The sequence below is a fragment of the Clupea harengus genome, chromosome 5 (genome assembly GCF_900700415.2).
Source record: "Clupea harengus chromosome 5, Ch_v2.0.2, whole genome shotgun sequence".
Lineage (NCBI taxonomy): Eukaryota > Metazoa > Chordata > Actinopteri > Clupeiformes > Clupeidae > Clupea > Clupea harengus.
The window spans coordinates 26,175,593-26,201,667 of record NC_045156.1 but is presented as its reverse complement, the minus strand read 5'-3'; the positions used below and the strand labels follow the sequence as shown (position 1 = coordinate 26,201,667).

The 26,075-nt window shown below is 45.1% G+C and overlaps 1 protein-coding gene across 3 annotated transcripts in view; it reads left to right on the top strand.

The window, feature by feature from the left end:
* cadpsb (Ca2+-dependent activator protein for secretion b) overlaps positions 1-26,075 on the top strand; it is a 77,749-nt gene that overhangs the window by 14,721 nt on the left and 36,953 nt on the right. For all 3 annotated transcript variants that reach the window (XM_031568307.2, XM_031568308.2, XM_031568306.2), the window contains exons 2-6: positions 1,941-2,054; positions 5,826-6,158; positions 20,328-20,408; positions 21,590-21,823; positions 23,977-24,098. In XM_031568307.2, coding sequence (XP_031424167.1) covers positions 1,941-2,054; positions 5,826-6,158; positions 20,328-20,408; positions 21,590-21,823; positions 23,977-24,098 — 884 coding nt within the window. The remainder of the gene's footprint in view (positions 1-1,940; positions 2,055-5,825; positions 6,159-20,327; positions 20,409-21,589; positions 21,824-23,976; positions 24,099-26,075) is intronic.

Genomic DNA, 26,075 nt, shown 5'->3' with positions numbered 1-26,075 from the left:
CATTCTTATTACATTACATTCTTATTACATTATGTGTGTGTGTGTGTGGCTGTGTACATGTGCATGTTTTATAAGTGTGTGTGTGTGTGTGTGTGTGTGTGTGTGTGTGTGTGTCAGTGTGTGTGTGTGTGACTGTAGACTAGTGGGCTGCAGTGATATGTGTTTGGTAGGTGGCTGCCACTGAGAGAAGAGGTAGAGATGAGAAGAACACACAGATGGCACAGTGATGCCTCACAGGCTCCCCACACACACACACTCACTCTCCTCCCCCACTTCACACACACTCACACACACACACTCACACACACACACACACACTCACACGCACACTCACACACTCACACACACACACTCACACTCACACGCACACACACACTCACACTCACACACACACTCACACACACACTCACACACAGACTCCCTCTCCTCCCCCACTTCACACACACACACACACACACACACACACACACACACACACACACACACACACACACACACACACACACACACGCACACACACACTCACACTCACACACACACTCACACACACACTCACACACACACACACACACGCACACTCACACACACACCACCACCACCATGCTGACATCATTGCAGAAGCACCACACTAAGTCTTTACCCAGTGCAGATACAAAAGGACAAGGCTGGCAGAAAATATGACAAAAATCCGCACAATACATATCAGTTCTGTATAGAGATTCTGACAAGGATACACGTAGGCATGCACAACAACACGTCTCACATACACTGAATTTCTTGAATGTTCTTGGAAAGCTTCTGTAAAGTTTTCAGCCCAGCATTTTTGTTGAAAAAAAAAAAGAAAAGAAAAAAGGAGGACTAAAAGAAAAGACAAGAGGAAATAGACACAGTATATGAGCTTGGAAAGCATCACTCATAATCTAGATCATTTCAGGTGAGAGTTGCTAAAATACTGTATCGCAGACAGCCGACATATTATAAATGAAACCCGTCCACAGGCTTTGATTAAAACCTTTAATAAAGTAGAGCTCATAAAATATTGAACCCAACTTCAATTTCCTCTGCTCCTGGATCTCTGTCTCTTAAAATGAAAATGCTGGGTGCATATGTTATTACCATTTTGCCCGTATTAAATCAATGAGAACTCAGATGCCCTTTTCTGAGTCACAGGACATATCGATATCACCATTCGTGAATATATCAACAAATCAGAGTTTATGATCTCAATTAAATAAAATAAGTATGCTTTTTTTTATCAAACAACCGCTAACTGTATTTGACTTCTCTGAGGGTGTTTTGCACGTCTTCCACTCTCTGGTGGCCCTACTCCATATGCATGCAGGTCAATGATGAGAGAGGAGTTTGGGCTGCTGGTCTTCTATGGCGTTCATGACAAATCCAGAATTTCACTGTGCGAGAGAGAATATGAGAGACTGCCGTGGTGAAGCACTATATTGCAGCAAGCCCAGTATATACATATAAATGGAAAACTGCTGCAAATGAAAAATCAGTTTTTCAATTGGCAATAGATTTTTTTCAAATTTTTTATAATGAGTATAACGTTATAGGGTAATGAGTGTATGGATGTGTGTGTGTGTGCGCGAGTGTGTGTGTGTGTGTGTGTGTGTGTGTGTTTGAGACCGAGAAAGGGGGGTTGGGCAAAGGTTTAGAAGGACTGACTGAGACACAGGGAGTGCGGAGCCCTCTCTGCCATGCAATGAACTGTTCACAAATCATACTGCTTGTTTTTTGCCCTCTCTGCCTCACCTTTGAGGGCTCAGATGCTCTTTTGACTCAGCCATACTGGTCTAATTAGTTCTGTGGTGTAATTACCATGCCAGCTCAGATTTCAGCTGCTGGCCACATTTACTGTTTGTTTTTACGCTCATGCTCTCTCTCTCTTTCTCTTTCTGTGTCCTCTGTCTCCGTTCCCTGCACAGACCACAAAGCAGCAGCTGCAGACAGTGAAGGACCGTTTCGAGTCCTTCCTGAAAGGAGACACCCAGATCGTGGCAGATGAGGCCTTCATCAACGCTGTCCAGAGCTACAACGAGGTACAGTGCTTCTGCCAAAATGGCTCGAAAGAAACAGATGTGCAGTGGAAATCGCATTTGGCTAATCGCCTTTTTATGTGGATTTATGTGGCCATGCACATGCACACATTTCCATGCACATTGTACATCCAAATACTCAATGAAGGAGGAGTTAACTACATTAACTAAAAACATTTTACACAGGGTCACAGGGGAGGGTTCTTAGAAATGCCAATTCTATGTGGTAGGCACTGTTGCTGTGGAACATATAAGTTTCCACTGTCTTTGAGGGGAACTATATCAGAAAACAGAATTGGGTGATTGGGTGAAAACATATCCTTAAAAAACAAAACCTTATTCACACTTCAGCTACCTTACAGACAGTCCCAGTAAGCTGTTGGTAGTGAGTGATTTCGGTATTGTTTATAGTGCTGCAGATATGAGACCCTAGCTGATCAGAATGGCTTTGCGTGACTGAATTAGCATAGTGATGAGGGTTCTGAAAACCTCTCCCGGGACATTTAAAAGCTTTCTCTTTGGCTAACAGCAGCAGCAGTAGGCTGCTGTCTAAGAGTGTCACTTCGCACTAGCCTAGATGATCATCCGAGGCTGGTAATGATGAGGTCATCATGTCACGTTGGGCTCCTCTGCTCTGAGCGAGCCGGCTGCAGGTGGGCTGCTTCACCGTATCTGTGTTTGACTGACGGGTGGCTAATGCTGCTTCTAAATGGGTGCTTGCTAATGTTCACAGAGCACCTGGCACAATTACATTTCATCTCATGAAGAGTGACAGGTCATTGACTCATAACTAGTTATTTCATATGAGATAAAGATAAAAAAAAAGATAAGAATGAGACATTTTAAATTTAAAACCACACCTGCTAGCATTCAAGTGTTTGGTGTCAGAGAATGTACCATACAAACAGTATATGTAACTGACATATAGGACTGCATACTGTGAATATGAGGCCCATATATGTATCTTGCGACGTGATGAATACAGGAAGGTCTGAAGCTAGCAGCTCTGTTAGGTTGATTCATTCATTTATTTAATGCCATTTATTTGTCTTCATTCAGTGTCATCTGGTCAAGTAGCCCCATAGCAATCAATGACTTGACAAGGGGAACTGACAATTATTGTTTGATTAATTTTGCTGTACGGAATCCTCCTTTATTAGATCAGAGATTAAAGAGCTAATGAGTAGAGATTTGCAGCTTTTTTCTTGGCTGCGGATCTGCACCTTTACCAGTCTGTGCTAAAAGTCTAAGCCCTCCGGAGACATTCAGGAGCACACAGTGTTGCTGATTATGTCACACCCTACAGCAAAAGACCCCAAGGTAATGATTATGAAGAGAAGCTCATTAAATGAAAGCAAACTACACTGGGGTACTGATAGCTAATGTTATTACGTCCTACATCTTAATGCAGTGACAGAGCACGCATTGCTTTTGGACATTCTCAAAATGAATTCATATATACTGTACTGTACATCTGATAAACATAACACCTTTGATGCCATGCTTTCCTCCCCTATTTGTCTCTTCTCTCGTAAGGAAAGCACATACGGTTTATAATCAGTCCAATTAGAGAGGCGGTATAATAAGACCAATAAGGAATACCCTCCCGTGGAGAAGTTCTGTCTCTCAGGAGCTCCGTATGAACAATGGTGCTGTCACAGGATAGTCCCCTTGAGGGTGAGCCTCTGTAGCCAACCTTACCCTTCCAACCTACTCCTACCCGGAGACGCACAGGCACTCCTGTTAGCCAATTAGCATCACACTGTGATGACATGGAACCCATCAGGGTCTAGATCTGCTGCTTGAGCAGATCGCCTGTGGGAGTGTAGCCGATCCCTCTCCAAAAACCCATTTGATGTAAAAGCATCCTGTTGACCCCTGCCTCCAGTACATTTGGACGGATCCTTATTTTGATTCCACACTTAAAGTCTGCGGATGGCGAGTGGGGCACTGAATTAACTGAAAGGATGGGGCGCTCTTTATTTCAGCTGAAAAGCTTGCGGAAGGGAAATGGCTCAGCAGCTGGCAAAGAGTCATGGGAAACGGTTGCCTGGATCCAAACCAGGTTGCAATTTAAAGACCCATTCGTCTTCCCTATCTCAGGAGGCGGTAGAGGGGGTGAAGTGGGGATGAAGTGAGGGGGGGGGGGGGTTTAGGAGATGGAGGTTTTAAGAGGAGTCTTGATGAAATGCCAGCCGGATATAACTGCTAGAGCTGTGACTGTACTGATATAACATAAATCAAAAATTCTTTAATCTTACACCTCTGGAAAAACTACACTATGGTGTGGACATTAGCAGGGCAGTATCTGGACAAACCACTGAGTTGCTCCCTGTGGTAAAAAGAGGTGCAGATGGTGTCAAGAAAGCACACTTTTCCTAATTAAAACTTCATACAAGGGAATGAGAATTTTTTTTGTTTCTTTCTTTTGGATCACAAATTCATTTCCGTTTCGCATATTTTTTTTATTCAAACCTTTAAAATGTTAAACACGCCGCTCCCCAGCCTTAATGGTCTTGGCATATTACTGCAGTACATCACTGTAGAGATTGCACATTCATGGTGTCACTTTTATTTTTTATTCATAAAACTCTCCCTGTGACCAACATCTACCTTCAGGCTGCCTTCAGTTGGTTCACTCTTTTGCCTTCATGATTTGTCAGTTAGACAAAACAAAATACGCATAAAGTCAAATTTTACTTTGTAGATAATTCTATCTGAATAAAGCCAGTGAGAGATTCTTTGTTATTCTTTATTTTATCACAAATATTTGCTTCTGATTCTGTGATCATTACAGTTCAAATACAAAGCTATGGTTTTTAGCTTATTTTTTATTTTTTGACACATTTGGGCCTGGTGGTTCAACAACTCTTCTGTTATTCATTATTAAAGCAAAATAAAAGCCACAGCAAACAGTACTTAGACAACATAGCTGTCTTTACATTCTGATATCTATCCCACAAAATGGATGATTTTATATCTTTGACCATTAGGCTTTTTTAGTAAGTATTATAAAATATGTACTATGGTCCATGCATTGAGGGTATAGGATAGAATTCCACATTTATTTAATACTATTAATATCATTGCAATGAAATTAATCAAAAAAGTAACAGATTTTTTTCAAAGATGATTGTATAATGACTCACATGTTGCCACAATCACTGTCACCAGAGTATACCTCCAGGGCATACAGCTGTCTGAGTTAAGGCTGTTTTATGCATCTGCATGAGCTGATCGGCTTCTTCAAAGAAGTTCAGTGAGGGGTCAGAAAAGTCCCTGATAAGTCTGATTTTATGCAGGGTGAAATTGCCAGGTACCTGAAGGTGATGTTTGATCTACAAAAGCCTTAAAACTTCCATTGTCATTATGTGCACTACTCCTTCCTGACGGCCATAGCAGCTAACACACAGTTAGAAGCAGAACATATGCACTAGCTGTTAAGTAGCTAATACGCTAACACTGCAGTTGCCCATGCTCACTCAATATAGCAATTTAGTCATATAGCCAAAACCTGGAAATACAACAGTAAATGATTTAACAGGTTTTAGCCATGATTTTTAACATTATAATAGAAAAGAAACTACAGACATTTTAAGATTTCAGTTGGCTTCAGCAACATGATAACTATCAGTGACAGCCCTTTATGTGATGGTGTCTTGTGATGGTGTCTAAGCAATCTTCTAGAAAGGGGTCATGACCTTCTCTTCTATTTGGTCACACATCTCAGTTTTATCACCGGTGATCATCATGAACTCTGCTTTGTTCTTGTAGGTCTTCCTCAAGAGTGACCGTGTGGCCAAGATGGTGCAGACGGGTGGCTTCTCAGCACTGGACTGCCGCGAAGTGTTCAAGAGGCACATTGAGAAGCGCGTGCGTAGTCTGCCGGAGATTGACGGACTGAGCAAGGAGACTGTGCTCAGCTCCTGGATGGCCAAGTTCGACACCATCTACCGCGGCGACGAGGACCCTCGCAAAGCCCAGCAGCGCATGACGGCCAGTGCCGCTTCCGAGCTCATCCTCAGCAAGGAACAGCTCTACGAGATGTTTCAGCAGATCCTCGGCATCAAGAAGTTCGAGCACCAGCTTCTCTACCAGGCCTGTCAGGTACAGCAAGCTTTCTTCATGGCCTGTGCACGTTTAGCAATGACTTAGTCTGGAAACAACAGCAACTGGTTCAGTACTATAGGAGCAAGCTATCACTATTCTCTTTTTTCGCTTTGGCTAAGTGTACATTACATGTTCATTAAGTATACAGATAGTACATTATAGAGTTGACTAGAATGCCATGAATCAGGCCCATCACTGAAGAGGATTAGGAGAGGGCCCACAGAAATGTTAACTGGTTATATGAATTGCATTTAAGAAATGTGGGATGATGCAACCTTCACACGTGAATGGAAATCCTTTGAAGTTTTGCCTAACAGATTCATTTTAAATTTGAACAGCAACTGTCCCAGCTTATTTGATCTCCTATCCACTGCAGTGATGGCTCTCAGTATGAGCAGAGAATCATTCCCTTGTTTGGGGAAATCAAAGGTCAAGGGTTGTTTTCTGATGGTTTTAACAATGTATTCAAGGTAAACTCGCAGTAGCATCTGTCCTCGAGGAGTAGACGATACATCTACCTTGAATTGGAGACACTTTTGCTGTTATGTGACAGAATGCCTTAGTCTTGCGCTGTCTTCTCATAATGGATCACGATAACTCGGAGGAAAGGAAGTTAAAGGACCACGTGAGCCTCGCAGATTCCCCCCTCCCCCCCACCCCCCACCCCGTCCCCATCATGAAGCCTTCAGCTCTCTCTCTCACTCTTCCTCTCCCTCCAACCTTTGAAGATGAATAACCTAGTTTTCCTCTGCTCCTGGCTGGTACTGCAGGGTCCCAAATTTGCATGTATTTCTTTCCACTCGTTATTCAAAGCAGATCTGTCTCAGCCTAAAAAAGCACAGAGAAGCTGAGGCCAAAATTGGAGACATCTCTATTTGCATCTGAGTTCAGCGTAAGATTGGTTTTGGGTGGCTAAGGAACTACAAGACACACACATACAACTATTTACACATACCTGCCATACACGCACATAAACACATAGAAATACATGAATAAAAAATGGCTTGGTGGTGGTTTTATGTGGACAGAGGTAAATATATCTTAATCTTTTATGTGTGGCTTATGAAAGAACATCGGTCTGTCTCTCCATTCACTAGCTCCCATTTCTTTTGACTAAGCACAGCATAGAACTATACTGCTCTTTGGTGGAGAAAAACAAGATGTTAATTCTGCGCCCCTGACATTTTTATGGACAGTGGGAGCTTGGCCATTCCATCAAACAACAGGATACCATTGGCCCCCTGGCAAAGGGGTGCAGGCTGTTCCTCTCAGAACCATCTTCTTATTGGCTGGCTCAGTGTTGTTTGTTTGTTCCTAAGGAGGCTCTTTTTCATTTCCTGTTGAGAGTCTTCATACCTGTTCAATCCACATATGGGGGAGGTGTTGACATTTGTTTTTTTTTAATAACAATAGTAATAACATTCATGATACAGCAGCACATTTTGTTGTATTATTGCCTCTCCAAACCTCTTTGCCTGAAGTGTTCTCAGCGTGTTGTTCATGCTCTGGTGTACCTGATTCAGCTGCTATTTAAATAATCACCAAGCCCTTTGGGACATAAACATAAACGTAAGCTAAAGGACATAATCTGGGGTAATTTCTTTCCCTACAGAGACCGACTGGCAAAATACCAGGGCTTTACAAAGAGATCACAGCTGTTACAGTGTAACCACAACACTTGCCCTCTTGATCCAGAAGCTTTTAAAAGCCCTGGATTCCACATACTTGCGTTTAAGGTGATTCAGGAGCATTTAAAAAGGAAAACAGTGCTCTATTTGGTCTGGCGTTTAGTGTGTGTGCATGTCAGAAGCACAGGCCTCAGAGATGACGCAGAGAGGCTGAGGGATGAGCAGCGGCGATGCCAGCCACGATGGGTGCCCGCTGCATGCCCATAACCCCTAGGTGACACCACGAGCCCAAGCCGCGGCCGTGCGACCAGCTCGCATGGCATCAGCATCCGCATCACACAGGCGAGCATCCTGGCACACCAGGCTGGGGAAAGCCTGCGGTGGTGCACTGCTTAAGATCACTTGTGCAAGTGCAGTGCACTGCTTGGAAACAAATAAACACCTACAGCGCGCACACACACACACAGACACACACAGACACACATTTACACACATACACACACTCAAATACATTCAGAAAATTCTCCATAAAGCCCTTATACGCACACAAACTGATACTTCCCCTAAAAAAAACCTTAATCACTGCCTCACTGCATAGTTTGGAATTATGATGACTTCGTTGGGCTAATACCACTTGGCTCCCTATCCCTGCAACACCCCAAACATATACTCCTCAATGTCCATAAGCTTGGTCCCATGGTCTCCTACAACATGAGCAGTAAACCAGCTTCTTAGGCATTGCACCTCCATAAACTGAGACACACACACACACACACACACAGAGAGAGAGTCACAGAGGTGAATTATTTTTGGAAACCGAAGCAACTTGTGTTTCTTGAAAAGAACAGTGCCTCTGTGCGATATGTGGGTCGTAGGCTGAGACGGATCTCTTTGTGTTTCCTACTCCTGCGTTCAGTTTCCGATGCCAGATGACGACACACTCACCACCTGGAGTTTATTTAATGAAAGCATCATCAGACATAATGGGCTGAAATTGTGTGGCATGCTGCGCACTCAGAGCTGTGAGGGCTGCTCTGATCCCTGTCTGTCTGTTTCCCTCTCTCTCTCTCTCTCTGTTACCTGTCTGTCTGTTTCCCTCTCTCTCTGTCTCTCTCTCTGTTACCTGTCTGTCTGTTTCCCTCTCTCTCTCTCTCTGTTACCTGTCTGTCAGTTTACCTCTCTCTCTCTCTCTCTCTCTCTGTTACCTGTCTGTCTGTTTCCCTCTCTCTCTCTCTCTGTTACCTGTCTGTCTGTTTCCCTCTCTCTCTCTCTCTGTTACCTGTCTGTCAGTTTACCTCTCTCTCTTTCTCTGTTACCTGTCTGTCAGTTTACCTCTCTCTCTCTCTGTTTCTCTGTTACCTGTCTGTCTGTTTCCCTCTCTCTCTGTCTCTCTCTCTCTCTCTCTCTCTCTCTCTCTCCCTCTCTGTTACCTGTCTGTCTATTTCCCTCTCTCTCTGTCTCTCTCTCTCTGTCTCTCTCTCTGTTACCTGGTGTGTGCTCAAACACAGGGCTCGTAAGGAGCCACACCTGACCAGTGGTTAGACGTGCTCATGGGTCAGTACACTGCACCTATTTATAATTGGACCATTTCCTTTGAAGACGCTGTGTAAGAGGGCCTTGCCACCGAGGGAGGGACAGCGAGTCCATGAGAGGCAAACAGAAATATCTGAAGTTAATCAAACAGACGGAACATCAGAGAGAGAGAGAGAGAGAGAGGCGGATACCGAAATAGCATGCAATGCTGTGACATTAAATGACCCAAATAAAAAAATTGTGCTGACTGTATTTCAGTGGGAAAGGACACATATGAGCCCCACCCCCCCCGCCCCCCTACTTGTAGCCCCTTCCCAACAGACTGCATAAGCCAAGCACAGCGTGGCGTCTCTCTAGGTGGCCATGCCTAGCTGTAAGTAACGCTCTGCTTCTCAGGCAGCCCCATGACCCTGAGGGCCAAAGTCCCGCCGGGCGTCTCACATCTTCAGATCACCGTGAGACTGCTGTGCTGATGCGGGGAAGGGTGGGGGTGGTAGTGTGTGTGTGTGTGTGGGGGGGGGGGGGTTGAGGTTGAGGAGGTGTTATGCTTGTTTATGCGCGCTAACAAGGTTCCCTGCGTCTCTAGTGGGCTAGTGAGGTGGGCTGACACATTCACTGCTCTCTCATTACTGCACCTCTCATGTTCTCTCTCTCTCTCTCTCTCTCCCTCTCCCCCTCTCTCTCTCTCTCTCTCTCTCTCTCTCTCTCTCTCTGTCTCTCACTCCAGTCATTATGGATGGTAATGGAGAGCCATTTTGTTCAGCTCCAACCCATATGGTCTTAGTGCACACAGAGAGGGCTGATGCTTCATTCACAGGGAAATGACATACTCTTCAGGATTAGACACAGTGCTGATATTCTCGTGACACGAATATAAAAGACAGCCACTCATGAGCTCCTGTGGAGTATTGGATTGGGAATCAACCACATGCACAACATTTGCTTGGTTGAAATCTTGTTTGAAGGATGATTGCCTCATTCTATATGTTAAAGTGTAGACATGACATATTTAATTAAGTATGTGGTGCTCTACATTCTGCATCTGTGTTTTGCTGTAAACAAAAATTGGATGGGCAAAGGCACATCGCTTTGAATAATTTGTCACCGCGAACAGGCCTGGATCTAGACGGCTCAGATTGGCAATTCGAAATTTGAGGTGTTGGGCACTTTTTCGTACAGTGTAGAGCTGTGTCCTTAGTTTAAATGTACGACTGATCTGGATATTCTTACACATTACCACTAATATACATACAGTTGCACTCAAAATGATTCAAATAATTTTCTCATGAGGAATAGGCTATGATAGATAGAGAGGTTTGAGCACTGACTTGAGTCTAAAAATACTGAATAATCTTTCAATTTGAATGTCTTATGATTCAGGTATTTTTAAAGTCAACATTAGGTTCTTACAGCCATCCCTACATTTTCACCCACACACAGTGCAGATCACTTCCAAGTTCTGCGACACCTTTTGTGTCTTGCATGCACATGTTTAAAATGTACCCACAGATTTTTAATCCTGCATTTCATGAAGTACTTCATGGTGTATTTTGAGGTACGCTTTGAATCATTGTCCTGTTGTAGAAACTAGTGTAGGTTTCAGTTTAAGTTTAAATGCCATTGCATTGCAGCAAAACATACAATGTTTCCTGTGCCACTGGCTGCCAAAAAAACCCACAAAACAATAGCTCCACCCACATGCTGGATAGTTGTGAAGGGGTTCTTTTCATCAAATGCTGCTCATTTATTCTCCACACACATCTTTGGTGATAATGGCCAAACAACACAATTATAACTTCATCTGTTCACACATCTAATTTCCAAAATGACCCTGGCTTATCAAGATTTTACTTTGCATAGACCTACTTCAGGCATTGAGGCCCTGATTTAGGCCTACTAAGTAGTACATTAACATTAAGGACAGAGCCTAGTTTGGTTCTCATACACGCCAATGCTTTTAATACACACACATAGTACAGTCCATGATTCATATTAAATATGGCTCACAATATACTCTCAGGTTTGATCAGGACATTTTAATGGGGAATTTTGATTAAATAAATGTGAATGACTTGGCAGATTGAAAAGGCAGAGTAAAGTTGACCAGTTGCTCAAAGTTGGCCAGTTACACATTCACTCACTCACTCACTTTCATTTGTGACCTTGTGTATGACATTATGGTGACACAAAAGCTGCTCTCTCTCTGTTGGAGGTCCGATTTGATGTCTTTCTTGCTGCACATGTGGAGGGGTGTGTTGGTGCATAATTACAGCCATCGTTGCTCTCTTTGAATGAGTGAGCAAACACATTTTCCACACAATAGCATTTACTTAACTGATAGAGTATAGACTGTCCAGCAGAGATTGTAGATTTAAATGAATTTAAATATCATAATCATATTCGTATCATTCTGATATCAAACCACTTGTCTAAAAGTAGTCCCATCCTCCTGGAAAACAGTAATTAATGTAATGTAGAACACTCTGAAAGATGTTGTAGTCTAGACAAATCCACTGACTGATGTTTTCTATGCAACCTTCCCAATGTACTACGTATATTTCCTCTTAATTGGCTCCATTTGCTAGCAGCGAATAGATGTGTCATGATAGATTCTGTTTGGATGGATGCTCTGTCTCTGCTGAATAATGCGGGTGGAGAAAAAAGCCATGCTTGTGGTTGGTGCAGAGTATTTGTTCTTTGAGCCATCTGTGGAGTTTAGCAAACCAGGCTGGTCAGGCTGTGACTCTATCTAATGCATCATATTCTGCAGCCTGGGGCTGGAGGTGAGCACATCGGTCATCTGTGTAAATACACAAAAGGACAAATGGGTACGCACACGTACTCAGAAATACACACACACACACACACACACGGGCACAAATCAACACAAACCTAGACTCAGCTTCATACACAAACAAGCAAGTATGCACACAGACAAACGCACACACTTGCACAAACAGACACAGACAAACACACACACACACACACACACACACACACACACACACACACACACACACACAGAGAGAGACGATTCACACTAAGATAATGGGCAAATCTAGTGGGAGTGGGATGTTTGATTGATTGTTATGACTGCATATTGCCTGAAACAGACTGGCCGCCGTGACAGACTGACTCCAAATCATGAATATTTACCCGCATGGCCAAACTCACTCCCCACCACAGATCATCCCTCATTCTCCAGTGGCTGCTGATTGAATTACCTGAGTCCAAGCACATCGACCAGTGGGAAATAGAAATGAGAAGAAAAAAAAAACTCCACCTCCCACTCCCATACCCTCATTTCAAAACACGACCATCTATTTCCCTAACAACCGAGCTGTCTGCTTAGTTGCCGCTGACAAAAGGAATGGACCCGAATTCCTTGTACATTTCTCCCATCAGCAACTCTAAGCAGGTGAATTAAAGCTGCTTTTAACAGGGTGTGGGGGGGGGGGGGGGGGGGGGCATCTGTTGAGCTGTAATGGAGCTGCTACACCGAGAATCGCACTTAATGAACGCGCGGCGCCACGGAGGCCGATACCTCAGCCGCCGAGGGATGATTACAGGGCTCGCTCATTTCAATCAACGATAGCGCAACTTTCACCAGAGCTGCTCCTGACGGCATGTGATGCCATGTGTTTCCATGGCGAGATCTGTTGCGAGGGGGATGCCGGTGACATGGGAGTGGGCCGCATCTGGTGCCGAGTTTCCATTCGGGGGTCTGAAGAATTGTACCCCTCTCTCGAGCAGGGGCACAGACACACAGGCTGTCTTGCTTAAAGTAGTGTTGTGCACTCGATGCCTCTACCTTCAATCACGCTGGGTGCCACTTCCTGCCTAGCACAGAATAGTGTTTCCTGTAGACTTGGCAGCTGTATGGGTGGATTGGATTGGATTGGATTGGATTTGATTCAATTTATTGTCATTGCACAGAGTACAGAGGCAACGAAATGTAAACATTTCATGTCATTCTCCTTCATCAGCACCTCTTAAGGAAGTGACCTCAGCATTATCTCTAACTGCTAGCTTCTATGATCAGTTTCCTAAAAGCTGTCCTTGTGGAAGTGCTTTCTAGATCGTTGTCCTAAAGTTACACCTAGTTGTTCTGTTGTCTGTTTGACGTGCGCTCTAAAAGCTTCGCCTTAGGATGCTGTAAGGCGTACTCAACAGCCTTGGATGTGATTCCCCTCTGACGTTTGCCAGGGAAGCTTGGCATTTAACTAATCACGTTCTCAGAGAAGCTCAACATCTGGGATTGGGTCTGCAGGGTGTCACTGACGCAGGTGATCCAAGAGCTGGATTGGGCAGAGGTTGGGCAGGGGGATGGGAGGGTGGAGTAGGGAGGCTTGCGTTCAAATCCCTGTCTAATTAGCAAATCTTGCTCATTGCAGATTTAAGTGGTTAGTCTCAAAGACACTCGTGAGTCACTCATTATTCTTCAATTCCCCGACTTGGCCCACCTCCGTGTTAAGCCACGGCACTGCAGTGTCACAATGTCCCCAACTCTATTGTTAACAAGCATGGCAGAATTGGCTGAGATAAGGGTCAGATGATCCCAGATGGTCTTGGTTTGTAGCGCGTGGTGTTCTCGGGCTCTCTGTGCGTGGGACGTGTGAGTGATAAGAGAGGAGGGAACGGGCAGTGCTGCTCGGTTCGGCGCGGTGCGGTGCGGTGCTGCGTGGCGCGGCGTGGTGCAGGCTGCTGACTCCCCTGTCCTTCTGTCACACTTCTGCTGGGGCTGCACATCTCACGTCTCAGGGGTTGCCAAGGGCACCTGCTCCCTGCTTCCGTGGAAACCCGGTCATGTGGCTCTCAGACGGTGTCAGAAGCTTGGGGGGGGAAGGGTGCTGTAAGTATCCCAGAATGCCTGCTGCACCGTAATCAATGGTAGTCTGGTGTCCCCTGTGTGTGTGTGTGTGTGTGTGTGTGTTGGGGGGTGGGGGTGTAAGGGTACACATGTGCAGTTATGTATACATATGAGAAAGAGCATCTATATGTTTGTATATATTTATGAGAGCCTATGCATGGGTGTGTGTGTGAAGGACAGTGTGTGTGTGTGTGTGTGCGTGTGTGTGTGTGTGTGTGTGTGTGTGTGTGTGTGTGTGTGTGTGTGTGTGTGTGTGTGTGTGTGTGTGTGTCAAAAGGCTGATCCACTTTAATGCTCAGTATGGTATGATGATCTGCAGCTGGTGGCAGAGGCTGATTTTGTGCTCCACTAACCAGCAGCACTGGGGATCTCAGCGGGGTGGCTGCTCTGTGACATGAGTGGACACACACACACACACACACACACACACACACACACATATATATATATATATATGCACTTGTACATATAAACATGTACACTACCACACACATACACACACCACACATGACTTGACATGGAATAATCTCAGGAACACATGTAGACACATCCTCACACAACACACACACACTCACACACACATCCTCACACAACACACAACACACACACATGACATGAAATTACATGGTATAGAATCATGAACACATGACACAAACAAGCACGCACGCATGCGCACACACATACGCACAGACATACACATGCAAGCTCTCTCTCACAAAAAGATGCACATACACACACACACACACACACACACACACACACACACACACACACCTGTCAAAGCAGGGAGTCGTCAGACAGGGTACAGCTATCTGAGTCAGCAGGTATTGATTGTGAGATGGATCTGTATCTGTATCTGCTGCTTTCCTGGAGCTGGAAGTCTGTGGCCTGACTGTGATTTCTCTGAGTGGCGTGGCGTGGCGTGGCGTGGCGTGGCGTGGCGTGGCGTTACACTGCAACACAGAGGCATGCCAGAGCAGAGACTATTCTCTCTGAACGCAAGGCCTCGTTAGGGCGCTGCAGATGGAGCAGCACGGCTGGGTATTTAATTATTTAAGTGGGAACCATCAGTGAAGTAAGAGCTTGCATCTTTCCCCCTCCCTTTCTCTCTCTCTCTCTCTTTCTCTGTTTTCCCCCTCCCTTTCTCTCTCTTTCTCAGTTTTCCCCCTCCCTTTCTCTCTCTCTCTCTTTCTCTGTTTTCCCCCTCTTACTCTTTCCTTGTTTAGTTCTTTGTTTTAAATAGTCCACCAGACTTACTTACAAGTAGACCTACACAAACACACAGCTGCAAGTAAGCCTAGGAAAAGATTCGCCTGCATATTCACACAAATCAATGCACACAGACTCACATACATGTGGGCACACGCTGGTAACGATAATATTCTTTTAAAAGGAACCGTTAGCACAGGGAAAGGAATCAATGGTGCACCAGCATGAGGAAGGCGTGGTAAAGCTGCAAAATCACACATACACACACACATATACACACATACACACATACACACACACACACAAACACAAGGTCGCTTTCTTCCTCCCTCCCTTTCTCTCTACCCCGTGTCTGTTTCTCTGTCTTTATGTTAATAGAGAATGGTGCATTAGAGGGAAGAGCTACTGTATAATTTAGCTCTGTGAAGTGGTTCAGGTCTTCAGGTGTATTTTTAGGATGTTAAATGTTTGAGTGCACTGAAAAACCAAGTTATTCCAAATTTCTTCTCTGAAAGCATCCAGCTATTATGAAGATTCCATTCCTTATGCAGCTCCCTGAGTCAAGTTTCAGTATCAGCCATGCCAGCTATGCCAGGAGCAACATCACACATAGCTCAGAGAGAGAGAGAGAGAGAGAGAGAGAGAGAGAGGGAGAGAACGAGGGAGGGAGAGGGAGAAAGAGGGAGGGAAAAAGAGAAAGAGGGAGGGAGAGGGAACGAGGTAGGGAGAGGGATGGAAAGAGAGAAAGAGGGAGGGAGAGAGCGGGAGAGGGAGAGGGATGGAAAGAGAGAAAGAGGGAGGGAGGGAGAGGGAGAGGGATGGAAGAAGAGAGGGTAGAGGTAGAAAAGGAAAAGAAGAGACTCCAGCGGCAGAAGAGATATGCTCCCAGTCGTCTCCTCTCTCTTTCCCTTTGTCAGCTGTTTTAAATCTCTGAAGTCATTATGAATGCAAGATAGCCTGTGAATTTCTGCACCTTTCATTTCGCGTTGGCTTAAAGTAGGCTAGCAGCTGTCATGGGCTTTATTTTTACCTCTTCCTCCACTGTGACGTCCAACAACGTTCCCTCCTGAGGATGAAGACCATTATCAACATTATGGTCAGGTCAGGGTTAAGGGACGGCAGAAATTGTTTGCGTTTTGTATCATTGTTTGCATACGTTTGTATCGTGTAATGTTTCTTATGGCCAGGGAGAATTCATTTGAAGAGACACTGCACGAATAGTGTTTCCATTGACGTAGGGAAGCTCTCGAACTTAAGCAGTAAATGTGTTTGTAGCTCCCCTCGGAGAGAAAGCAGCCAAGTTAAAGCACCAATTAATCTCTCTCAGTTTCTTTTCTGACCAAACAAAGCTTCGGCACAACACCAGGCCCTCAGGTTGTTGTTCTCGAAGTCATCTCGGCGGCGGTGACATCTGGAATCCCTGTGAAGCGAGCACACAATCCCGCGCTAATGATGATGTTGGCCTCTCAGGTGTGCCCTGAGGGATGGAGATGTCAGAACATTGTTTCCTGGACGGTTGCAATCCAGAAAGCCCTGACAATTAACAGGCTCTTTGTTTTTATACTTTTGCTTAGTTGTGTTTTATTTTTGTCTCCATTGTCATACTTTGACCTCTGAGGTGCTGACATGGCTTCTCTACCAGCCCTATGCCTCTTTTTGTCTTACGTGTGAGTGACGTGTGTGTGTGTGTGTGTGTGTGTGTGTGAGTGACGTGTGTCTGTGTGTGTGTGTGTGTGTGTGCGTGCGTGCGTGCGTGCGTGCGTGCGTGCGTGCGTGCGTGCGTGCATGCGTGCGTGCGTGAGTGTGTGTGTGTGTGGGTGTGTGGGTGCATGTGTGTGTAAATGGCCTCAACAATGGAAACAAAGGATATTGTTTGTCTGTTGCTCCCAAAAGAGAGGTAGAGACACTTTAGCCTGATAGTGGGCCAAAGACAGTTAGTGATGTGACGTGAGAAAGACAGCAAAGCATTGGCCTCTAGACTTGCTGTTGGCACTGTGTGTGTGTCTGTGTGTACACTGTGTGTGTGTGTGTGTGTATATGAAAGTGTGCCGGTATGTTTGAAATGACACTGTGTCTCTATGTGTGTGTGACGAGTGAATGTGTGTGTGTGTTTTTGTGCAAGCTTACATGTGTGGGCGTGACAGGACAGAAAGTGACTGCATCTCAGCCAGGTCCAGGGGCCTGCAGGGCCTCACATTGAGCGTGGGAGTGAACAAATACCACACACACACACACACACACACACACACACACACACACATATACAGACATACATACACTCACATGCAAGCTCACAATTTCACACAAACACCACATACACAAGCTGACTTGCTCTCATTCTCCGTCACTCTCTCACAAACACACACACACACAAACACACACACACACATACACAAACACACACACACATACACAAACACAAACACAAACACACACACACACACATACACACACACACACAAAGAGCAGAAGAAGATTACATACTGAGCTTTTGCAGATCTCACACTTGAGTCACACAGACACGTCTATGGGAGTCCTGTGGAGAGATGTGAGTGGGTGGAGAAAGAGAGACAAAGAGAGAGAGAGAGAGAGAGAGAGAGAGAGAGAGAGAGAGAGAGAGAGAAAGGGAGAGAGAGAGAGAGAGATGGGTAAATGAACAAAAGAGCTAGAGTTAGACATTCAGATCAGAAGGCAGGTGTTATACATTAGATACCCCCAAATAAAACACACCGAGGTATATGATATAACCAAGAGACATATAGTCCTATCTTTGTGATTAAAAGGGAGGAGTCAGAAAACACAACATTGTGTGCTGCCGATAGAAACGCCTGTGATTTTGATGGTGTCTTATACATTAACCTTTGACCTGGATGTCCTTGGCAGGAAAGCCTGACCTCATATATCTTAACATGACGTGAAGCCCACTGTGGGTTTTTCTTTCATTGGAGATTTGTATTGATTACCACTGACACGAATGGAGGATGTTGTACGGTAGTTTAAAAGGGAGCAGTGCTACGTAGCCCTCCCAGGGGGTTCTTCTAACACTTGTGTTTAATAGCTCAATATGCACTTTTGCCCTGGAGTGTGTATTTGTTTTTGGATGTAAAATTATGTCATAAATAAAAACAAACACTACACACCCACACACATACATACACAAAGTGTGTATTGTGGATAGGGTTACATATACATAGACACTACTGGTCAAAGGTTTTTAGAACGCCTCCATTTTTCCAGTTTTTATTCAAATGTACGCATTTTATTTGTCACAACGTACTCTGACATTAAAGCATAGAAGAAAGAAAAAAAAACAATTGGTGATTTAAAAAAAACAAAAAAAATCACAGAATTGTTCTGTTTACACAATTGAATCTAATTTTTTGACTCATCAAAGTAGCCAAATATTATTTAAAACCATAATCAGGATTGAAAATAATTTGTCTGTTTGAGAATAAACGAGTTGAGGTTAATACTCTGCCGGTTAATGACAGGGACAGTAGAATTCCTTTGGTGTGAGAGGGGCAGGATGGTGGACCCCAGGCACGTACAAACAGTACTTGCAAATGGGGCAAAGCGCAGGATTGGAGATTGCAGGCTGAAGTTCCACATTTTTGTTGCGACTGCTATGAGACCAGACATGGTGCTGTATTCTGAGAGTGAGCACATTGTTTACTGTATTGTGTTAACAATTCCCTTTGAAGATGCGGTTGAGGAAGCCTTTGAAAGGAAGAAGCTAAAGTATGCGGAACTGGTAGTGGAAGCGAGGGAATAAGGTTAGTAAGCACACACAAGACCAGTGGAGATAGGTGTTAGAGGCTAAAACAACACTTCTGTTAGATTTTGGTTTTCAACGATGGTCACTCCAAGGAGCTTTAAAGGAGTTGTTTGAGGCTGCTGAAAAAGTGAGCCAGTGGTCGAGGTTAAGGCACTCGCAGACTATTGATGGAACTGAATATTCCTGTTGTAACAGACATGAACTACATAATTTTGTATCATCTGACTCTGTAACCCATACCCCTGGATGTGTACTCTGTCTTTGTTTCCCGGACACGTTAGCATCTAAACCCCTTTCTCCCCCAGATAGCCTCCTTCCTGCTATCACCACCCCCCCCCCCCCCCCCCCACCCTTTTTCCTCTGTTCTCACCACCCCACTGAACAACACGCTTAGAGGGTGTCTCCACACTGAAATAAACTCCAGAAATCCTGACTACGTCTAAGTTTGGCGTGCTCATTAGATTCTATCCCTACTTGGGGTTGTGAATTAACCTGAACTAACACTGAGATATGTGAAATCTTGTCGAGGTGTATCTGTTGTTGTCTCTGGTAGTGGCAGGTGTCCTACCCCATCATGAGTAAGGAGGGGGGGGGGGGGACTGGGATGCCAGACACCACTGTTTCGCCTTCTGGAGAAGGAGCCTTCTTTATCGAAGCACTGATGAAGGAAGGTGCCTGCTTGGAAACATCCTTTCACCTACTCCCTGTTGTACAAAAACCTTGCATGATGAACTGAAGATTTCAACATTTTGATGAATTGGTCCGTAAGACCTTCTTCAACTTGCTGCAGGAAAGCTGTAGGTTGTTTACCCATTAATTGTTCCCTGAAAAAGGCTTTTTTTAATAACAATTTTTTTTTTAAACCTCTGGCAGTGTGCCACTTACCTTGTTTCCATGTCAGGTCACTCACTGGACATTTCAATAAAACAGGAAAAATGGGGGTGTTCTAAAACTATACATATATATAATATATATATATATATATATATATACTGTATAAAGCTCACCCAGTGCACATTGAAGGTAGTGGTCTTTTTTCCTTGGGCATTGTTCATGGCAGCAAGGAAAAAAGAGTGACTGTGTGTCGTCAATGTGTCCATTAACGCTGTGGTCATCTCTGGCCCACACTTGTCCTGTCTGTTCCTTGGCAGCTGGACAACCTGGATGAGCAGGCCGCTCAGATCAGACGAGAGCTGGACGGACGCCTGCAGATGGCGGATCAGATCGCCAGGGTGAGTCACTCGCCAGAGCTCAGAGGGTGACCACTGCCCACAATCATACACACACACCAACACCACTGCCCACGTTCATACACCACACACACACCAACACCACTGCCCACGTTTATACACCACACACACACCAACACCACTGCCCACGTTTATACACCACACACACACCAACACCACTGCCCACGTTCATACACCACACACACACCAACACCACTGCCCACGTTTATACACCACACACACACCAACACCACTGCCCACGTTTATACACCACACACATACCGACACCACTGCCCACGTTTATACACCACACACACACCAACACCACTGCCCACGTTTATACACCACACACACACCAACACCACTGCCCACGTTTATACACCACACACATACCGACACCACTGCCCACGTTTATACACCACACACCCACAAACACCAACACCACTGCCTACAGTCACACACCACACACACACAAACACCACTGCCCACGTTCATACACCACACACACACCAACACCACTGCCCACGTTTATACACCACACACACACCAACACTACTGCCCACGTTTATACACCACACACACACCAACACCACTGCCCACGTTTATACACCACACACACACCAACACCACTGCCCACGTTTATACACCACACACACACCAACACCACTGCCCACAATCATACGCCATACCAACACTACTGTCCACGTTAATACACCACACACACACTAACACCCCTGCCCACGTTAATACACCACACACACACTAACACCACTGCCCACAGTCACACACCATGTACCGCTACCTCTGTTTCAGACACACACCCTACATACACCACTACGTCTATTTCAGACACACAGACACACACCATACACACACCACCACTTCCTGAGTCATAAACAGGCGCTTCAGTCACACCAACTTCATGACCACTACATCACTGAGGGTTGCTAAAGCACTTTACAGGTAACACTGCTGTCAGTCTTTTGGTTGAGTCAAGTACATACAATACAACAAAGCACTTGAAACAGAAAAATATTCAAGTACTTACTTAGACAATGTGATTAGCTTCCCAGCATGCTGTGTGTTACCATCAACTCTTATTTACCTGTATGTGTTTGTTTGTTGTTGTTGTTGTTGTCCTTTTCTTTTTTTGTACCTTTTTTTTTGTAACAAATGGAAAACAGGCCGCGAGGTTCCCGAAGTTTGTGTCCAAGGAGATGGAGGCCATGTACATTGAGGAGCTCAAGTCCTCTGTCAACCAGCTGATGGCCAACCTGGAGAGCATGCCCGTGGCCAAGGGTGGAGAGTTCAAGCTGCAGAAGATGAAGAGGGGACACAACACATCAATCATCGACATGGGCCAGGAGGACGAGAACCAGCTGTCCAAGTCTGATGTGGTGCTCTCCTTTACTCTAGAGGTAGGCTGGGGCCAAGGCTACAGCATTGGCTCGACACACTTGACCCTGTGAGAAAGCTGTGGGAGACAGTAGGGAATGACACAGGCAACATAGTTTCCAGTCTTTAAACAAGTTTTACATTAAATACCTCACTCCCTGACTGTATTAGAAATGTACTAGAGACAGAACATTTAAAAAAAAAAGAAGAATTCTCAGGAATTACACATTATCTAGAGCTATGGACCAGCATAATTGTCTATCACCGTTATGCTCACCATATGAGCTCACTTGTCTCCTTGTTAAGAAACAATAACAGTGAAACAGGGGCGCTCCAAGACTAAAAGCACACAGGGGCACTCTGACTAACTGAAGTGTATTTTTGTCCCTGCCGTCATACACTCACATTAGCGGTCATTCAGTCTTTCTTTCCCTTCCCTTCTCTCCTCAATGCCACTAGTTGTCATTTGTCCTGATTATTGTGAATGGAGCACAACAGGCCCAACCTCTGTGTACCCAGTCAGTCGCTCTGAATGAATACAAAAAACATGAGTAGCCGCCGGGTCTTTTATTGACCGGGTGCAGAGGCTTCTCTGAGCATTACCTCAGAGCATGATGTCGACCTCAGTCAGTGGTTTAAGGCATTTTATAAAGCATTAGTCATAAGAGGAGTCCAGTCTCACACACAGTAAGATGTAGCCGAGCGGCACAGAGAACAGACTTGCTGGTAAAGCATTGTTCAGAGGTTTTGTAACTCTAGTTTCCCTATGAATAGAACCGTTTGTTTTTGTGGCATTCCACGAGGTATACAGGACATTGCTGTGGAATATAAATAGGTTCACGGTCAATTATCATACCAGATAGTTGAAGAACTCTGGGAACAGAACACTAGATCAGAGACCTTCTTGTCAGATGTGTGTGCTTTGGTTGCTAGTGGTCATTTGCTATTCTACCTTAACTGGGTTCATTAAGGTGGTATGTTGTATGTGGTGTGATAAATATAAGGCAATCAGTCCTATTCTGCCTTAACTGGGTTCGTTAAGGTGGTATGTTGTATGTGCTGTGATAAATATAAGGCAATCAGTCCTATTCTACCTTAACTGGGTTCGTTAAGGTGGTATGTTGTATGTGGTGTGATAAGTATAAGGCAATCAGTCCTATTCTACCTTAACTGGGTTCGTTAAGGTGGTATGTTGTATGTGCTGTGATAAATATAAGGCAATCAGTCCTATTCTGCCTTAACTGGGTTCGTTAAGGTGGTATGTTGTATGTGCTGTGATAAATATAAGGCAATCAGTCCTATTCTGCCTTAACTGGGTTCGTTAAGGTGGTATGTTGTATGTGCTGTGATAAATATAAGGCAATCAGTCCTCGACTTCCCTCTAGACCGTTGCAGTCAGGCAATCACTGCTTAGTTTGACTCTTAATTCAGCTGATTTGTGTTAAATTGGAACACGGATAAGAAGCACAGTGGACAACGCGCAAGTGGTCATGTAACTCTTTTTATTACACAAGCGTGTGAATAATATCCAGATTGCTGTGTTTGGCGTGGGTTTTGTTGTCAGATGAAAGTGACATAAGGGGGCTACTGAACCTGAATGTGTCAGTATATAAGACTCAGTGGTGATATGGGAGTTGCCATCCCTCATGATAACGCTGTAAATGTCACCACCATCACCATCATAAGCATGATTCAAGTCTATTGTGAGGATCAACAAGATCATTCTCTGAAGACTCTTGTTCCCTGTCCATTCACAGTGTTTGTTGTACTTTTTTGTACAAAGTTGTACAAATTGTTACCAACAGTGCAATTTTAGAGTCTTGTAAATACAATTTGGAGAAGCTGGATTTATAATGGAAAGTTGAAGTAATATGAAAGTTTTGAATGAAAAAGAAAATCACTATAGTACAATTACAGTCTAAACAACAGTGGAGCTAAAATGGATGATGTCAGAAATCAAATGTTCTTGTTGTTTACCCCCCGCTGTTAGAGTGCATTTTCCCTTTTCATGTCAGAGCACATTTGCAGGTGAGTCTTTTACGGGCTTCAGGCTTGTTCGACAGGTTGTTTTCCCCCTTTTGAACATTGGCTTTCTGCTGTGTGTCTCTAATGGAAAGCCGAGACAAACTCGGAGTGACTGGGAGTCTTGACTGCGCCTCTGTGCTGCCCCCTGCAGGTGGTGATCATGGAGGTGCAGGGCCTGAAGTCGCTGGCGCCCAACCGCATCGTTTACTGCACCATGGAGGTGGAGGGGGGAGAGAAGCTGCAGACTGATCAGGCGGAGGCCTCCAAACCGACGTAAGCCTTGCCAAACCACTAACACCACTCCCATAGCCACATTAGGTACTTAACGCTCTCTTCACTCTCGCTAATTCTGCTGACTACTTTCGGATTTCAGTACAGCTCCAGTGTATACCCATGAAAACACCTGCCACAGATGCATGCATTACGTGTGTTACATTTCCATCATACTTACAGTAAATGCATCTATTCCACTTCAAAACAGATGCTTGTAGTACTACAGTATTTAATTGCTCAAACTATGGTTATACTCAGTACTTGAGTTCCATTTTTCCAGCATTAGACACTTACGTTCCCATAATGGCATTCAGAGACGGAAATGAGACATGATGTTCTTTCAACGGACAGGTGTAATGGAACACAAATGCATGTCATCATAATCAGCTGCACTTCAATCCACTTAGTGTAATATTGTGTTTTGTTTCACGGCTCAGTGGAGTTCTGGTGGCAAACACAGAAACATGAGCGGAGGGAAATTTTCTCTCCCACCCGAGTCCCTTAACCCATGCCCACGCGCAGGCAACCTACTCTTCACTCATATTCAGGCGTTGATGTGAGATTCAGTGCGCATACAGTACACGGGGAACCGGAGCCATGGGCCCAGTGGACTCCAGCTGGAGCTGTCTGGGTTGAAACAGAGTGAGGGTCTGTGGTGTGCGGGTCACAGGGAGAACTACAGACCCAGGAGAGAGATACAGTAAAGATGCTCCCGGCAATACTGAATGTGCTCTCTGAAGAGCTGTGTGTGTCTGTATGTATGTTTTGTGTGTGTTTGTATATGTGTGTGTCTGGATATATAGTGTGTGTATGTACATGTGTGTGTGTGTGTGTGTGTGTGTGTGTCTCTGTGTGCCTCTGCTTGTGTGTGTGTGTGTGTGTGTTTGTTGGGCTGGTTTCGGAGTGAGTTCTTGATCTGAATTTCCTCTGGACCAGTCAGGCTCATTCCTGAATTACAGTACAGCACCACTGCGATGCACTGCACTGCACGAGCGCCGCGCTCACAGCTCCCGTCCCCGTGTGTGAGATTCGGAGCTATTTTGGGACCCTCACAACTTCATCACTGGTTCAGGTGCCAGTTTATAATGAGCAGAGGGGAGGCGGAGGGGGAGAGAGAGAGAGAGAGAGAAGCACCAGATAGAAATAGAGGGAGGGGGGGGGATTAGGAGGAGTAGGATGAGAAGGGGGAGAGGTTGGAGCGAGGGAGGGAGGGAGGGGAGTGAGCGCGGGTGAAATAGAGGAAAGAGGGGATATGGGATAGAGAGGAATAGGAGGAGGGGGAGAGATAGAGGAGTAAGAAAGAGAGCTCAGTCCCTGTCTGTTTCCTCTCTCAAGTGCAACCAGGCGAGAAGAAACTGATTAGAACTGGATCCCAATGGGGCAGAGAGAGAGAGAGAGAGAACGGAAGAGAGAGAGAGAGAGAGAGAGAGAGAGAGGAGAGAGAGAGAGAGAGGGAGAGAGAGAGACCCCCTCCAGCAGTCCAGGAGAAAAGTGACATCAGTGGCAGAATCGTCTCGTTCCTTTGTTAAACACAGACATACACACACACATCTCACTCTCTCTCACACACACACACACACACGCACACAACCTTTCTCTCTCTGTCTCTCTCTCACACACACACACACACACTTACCCTCACTCACAGGCTCACTGCATCACCCTTACTCTGGCATAGCACCGTCCTTCACGTAGAATAAGAACCTTAAGGACATTTGTGTGTCTTATGGTACTCAATAATATACAGCGTAGTCCCCTGTGGAAACCTAGCTCCACAGTACAGTACCTTTAAGACTCCGTCCACACAGCATGCTGCTGATAGGCTCCCTCGGCCTCGCCTTCAATTCCTGCCTTCCACAAGGTGACCTTCAGAAACAGGAGCGCTCCCACCACAGTGGCCTGATTTAGACAGCATGGCTGCTGCTGCTTTGTTCCCATTGTGCTCAAGCCTGGCTGCACCTCCTGGCTGCTGGGTTT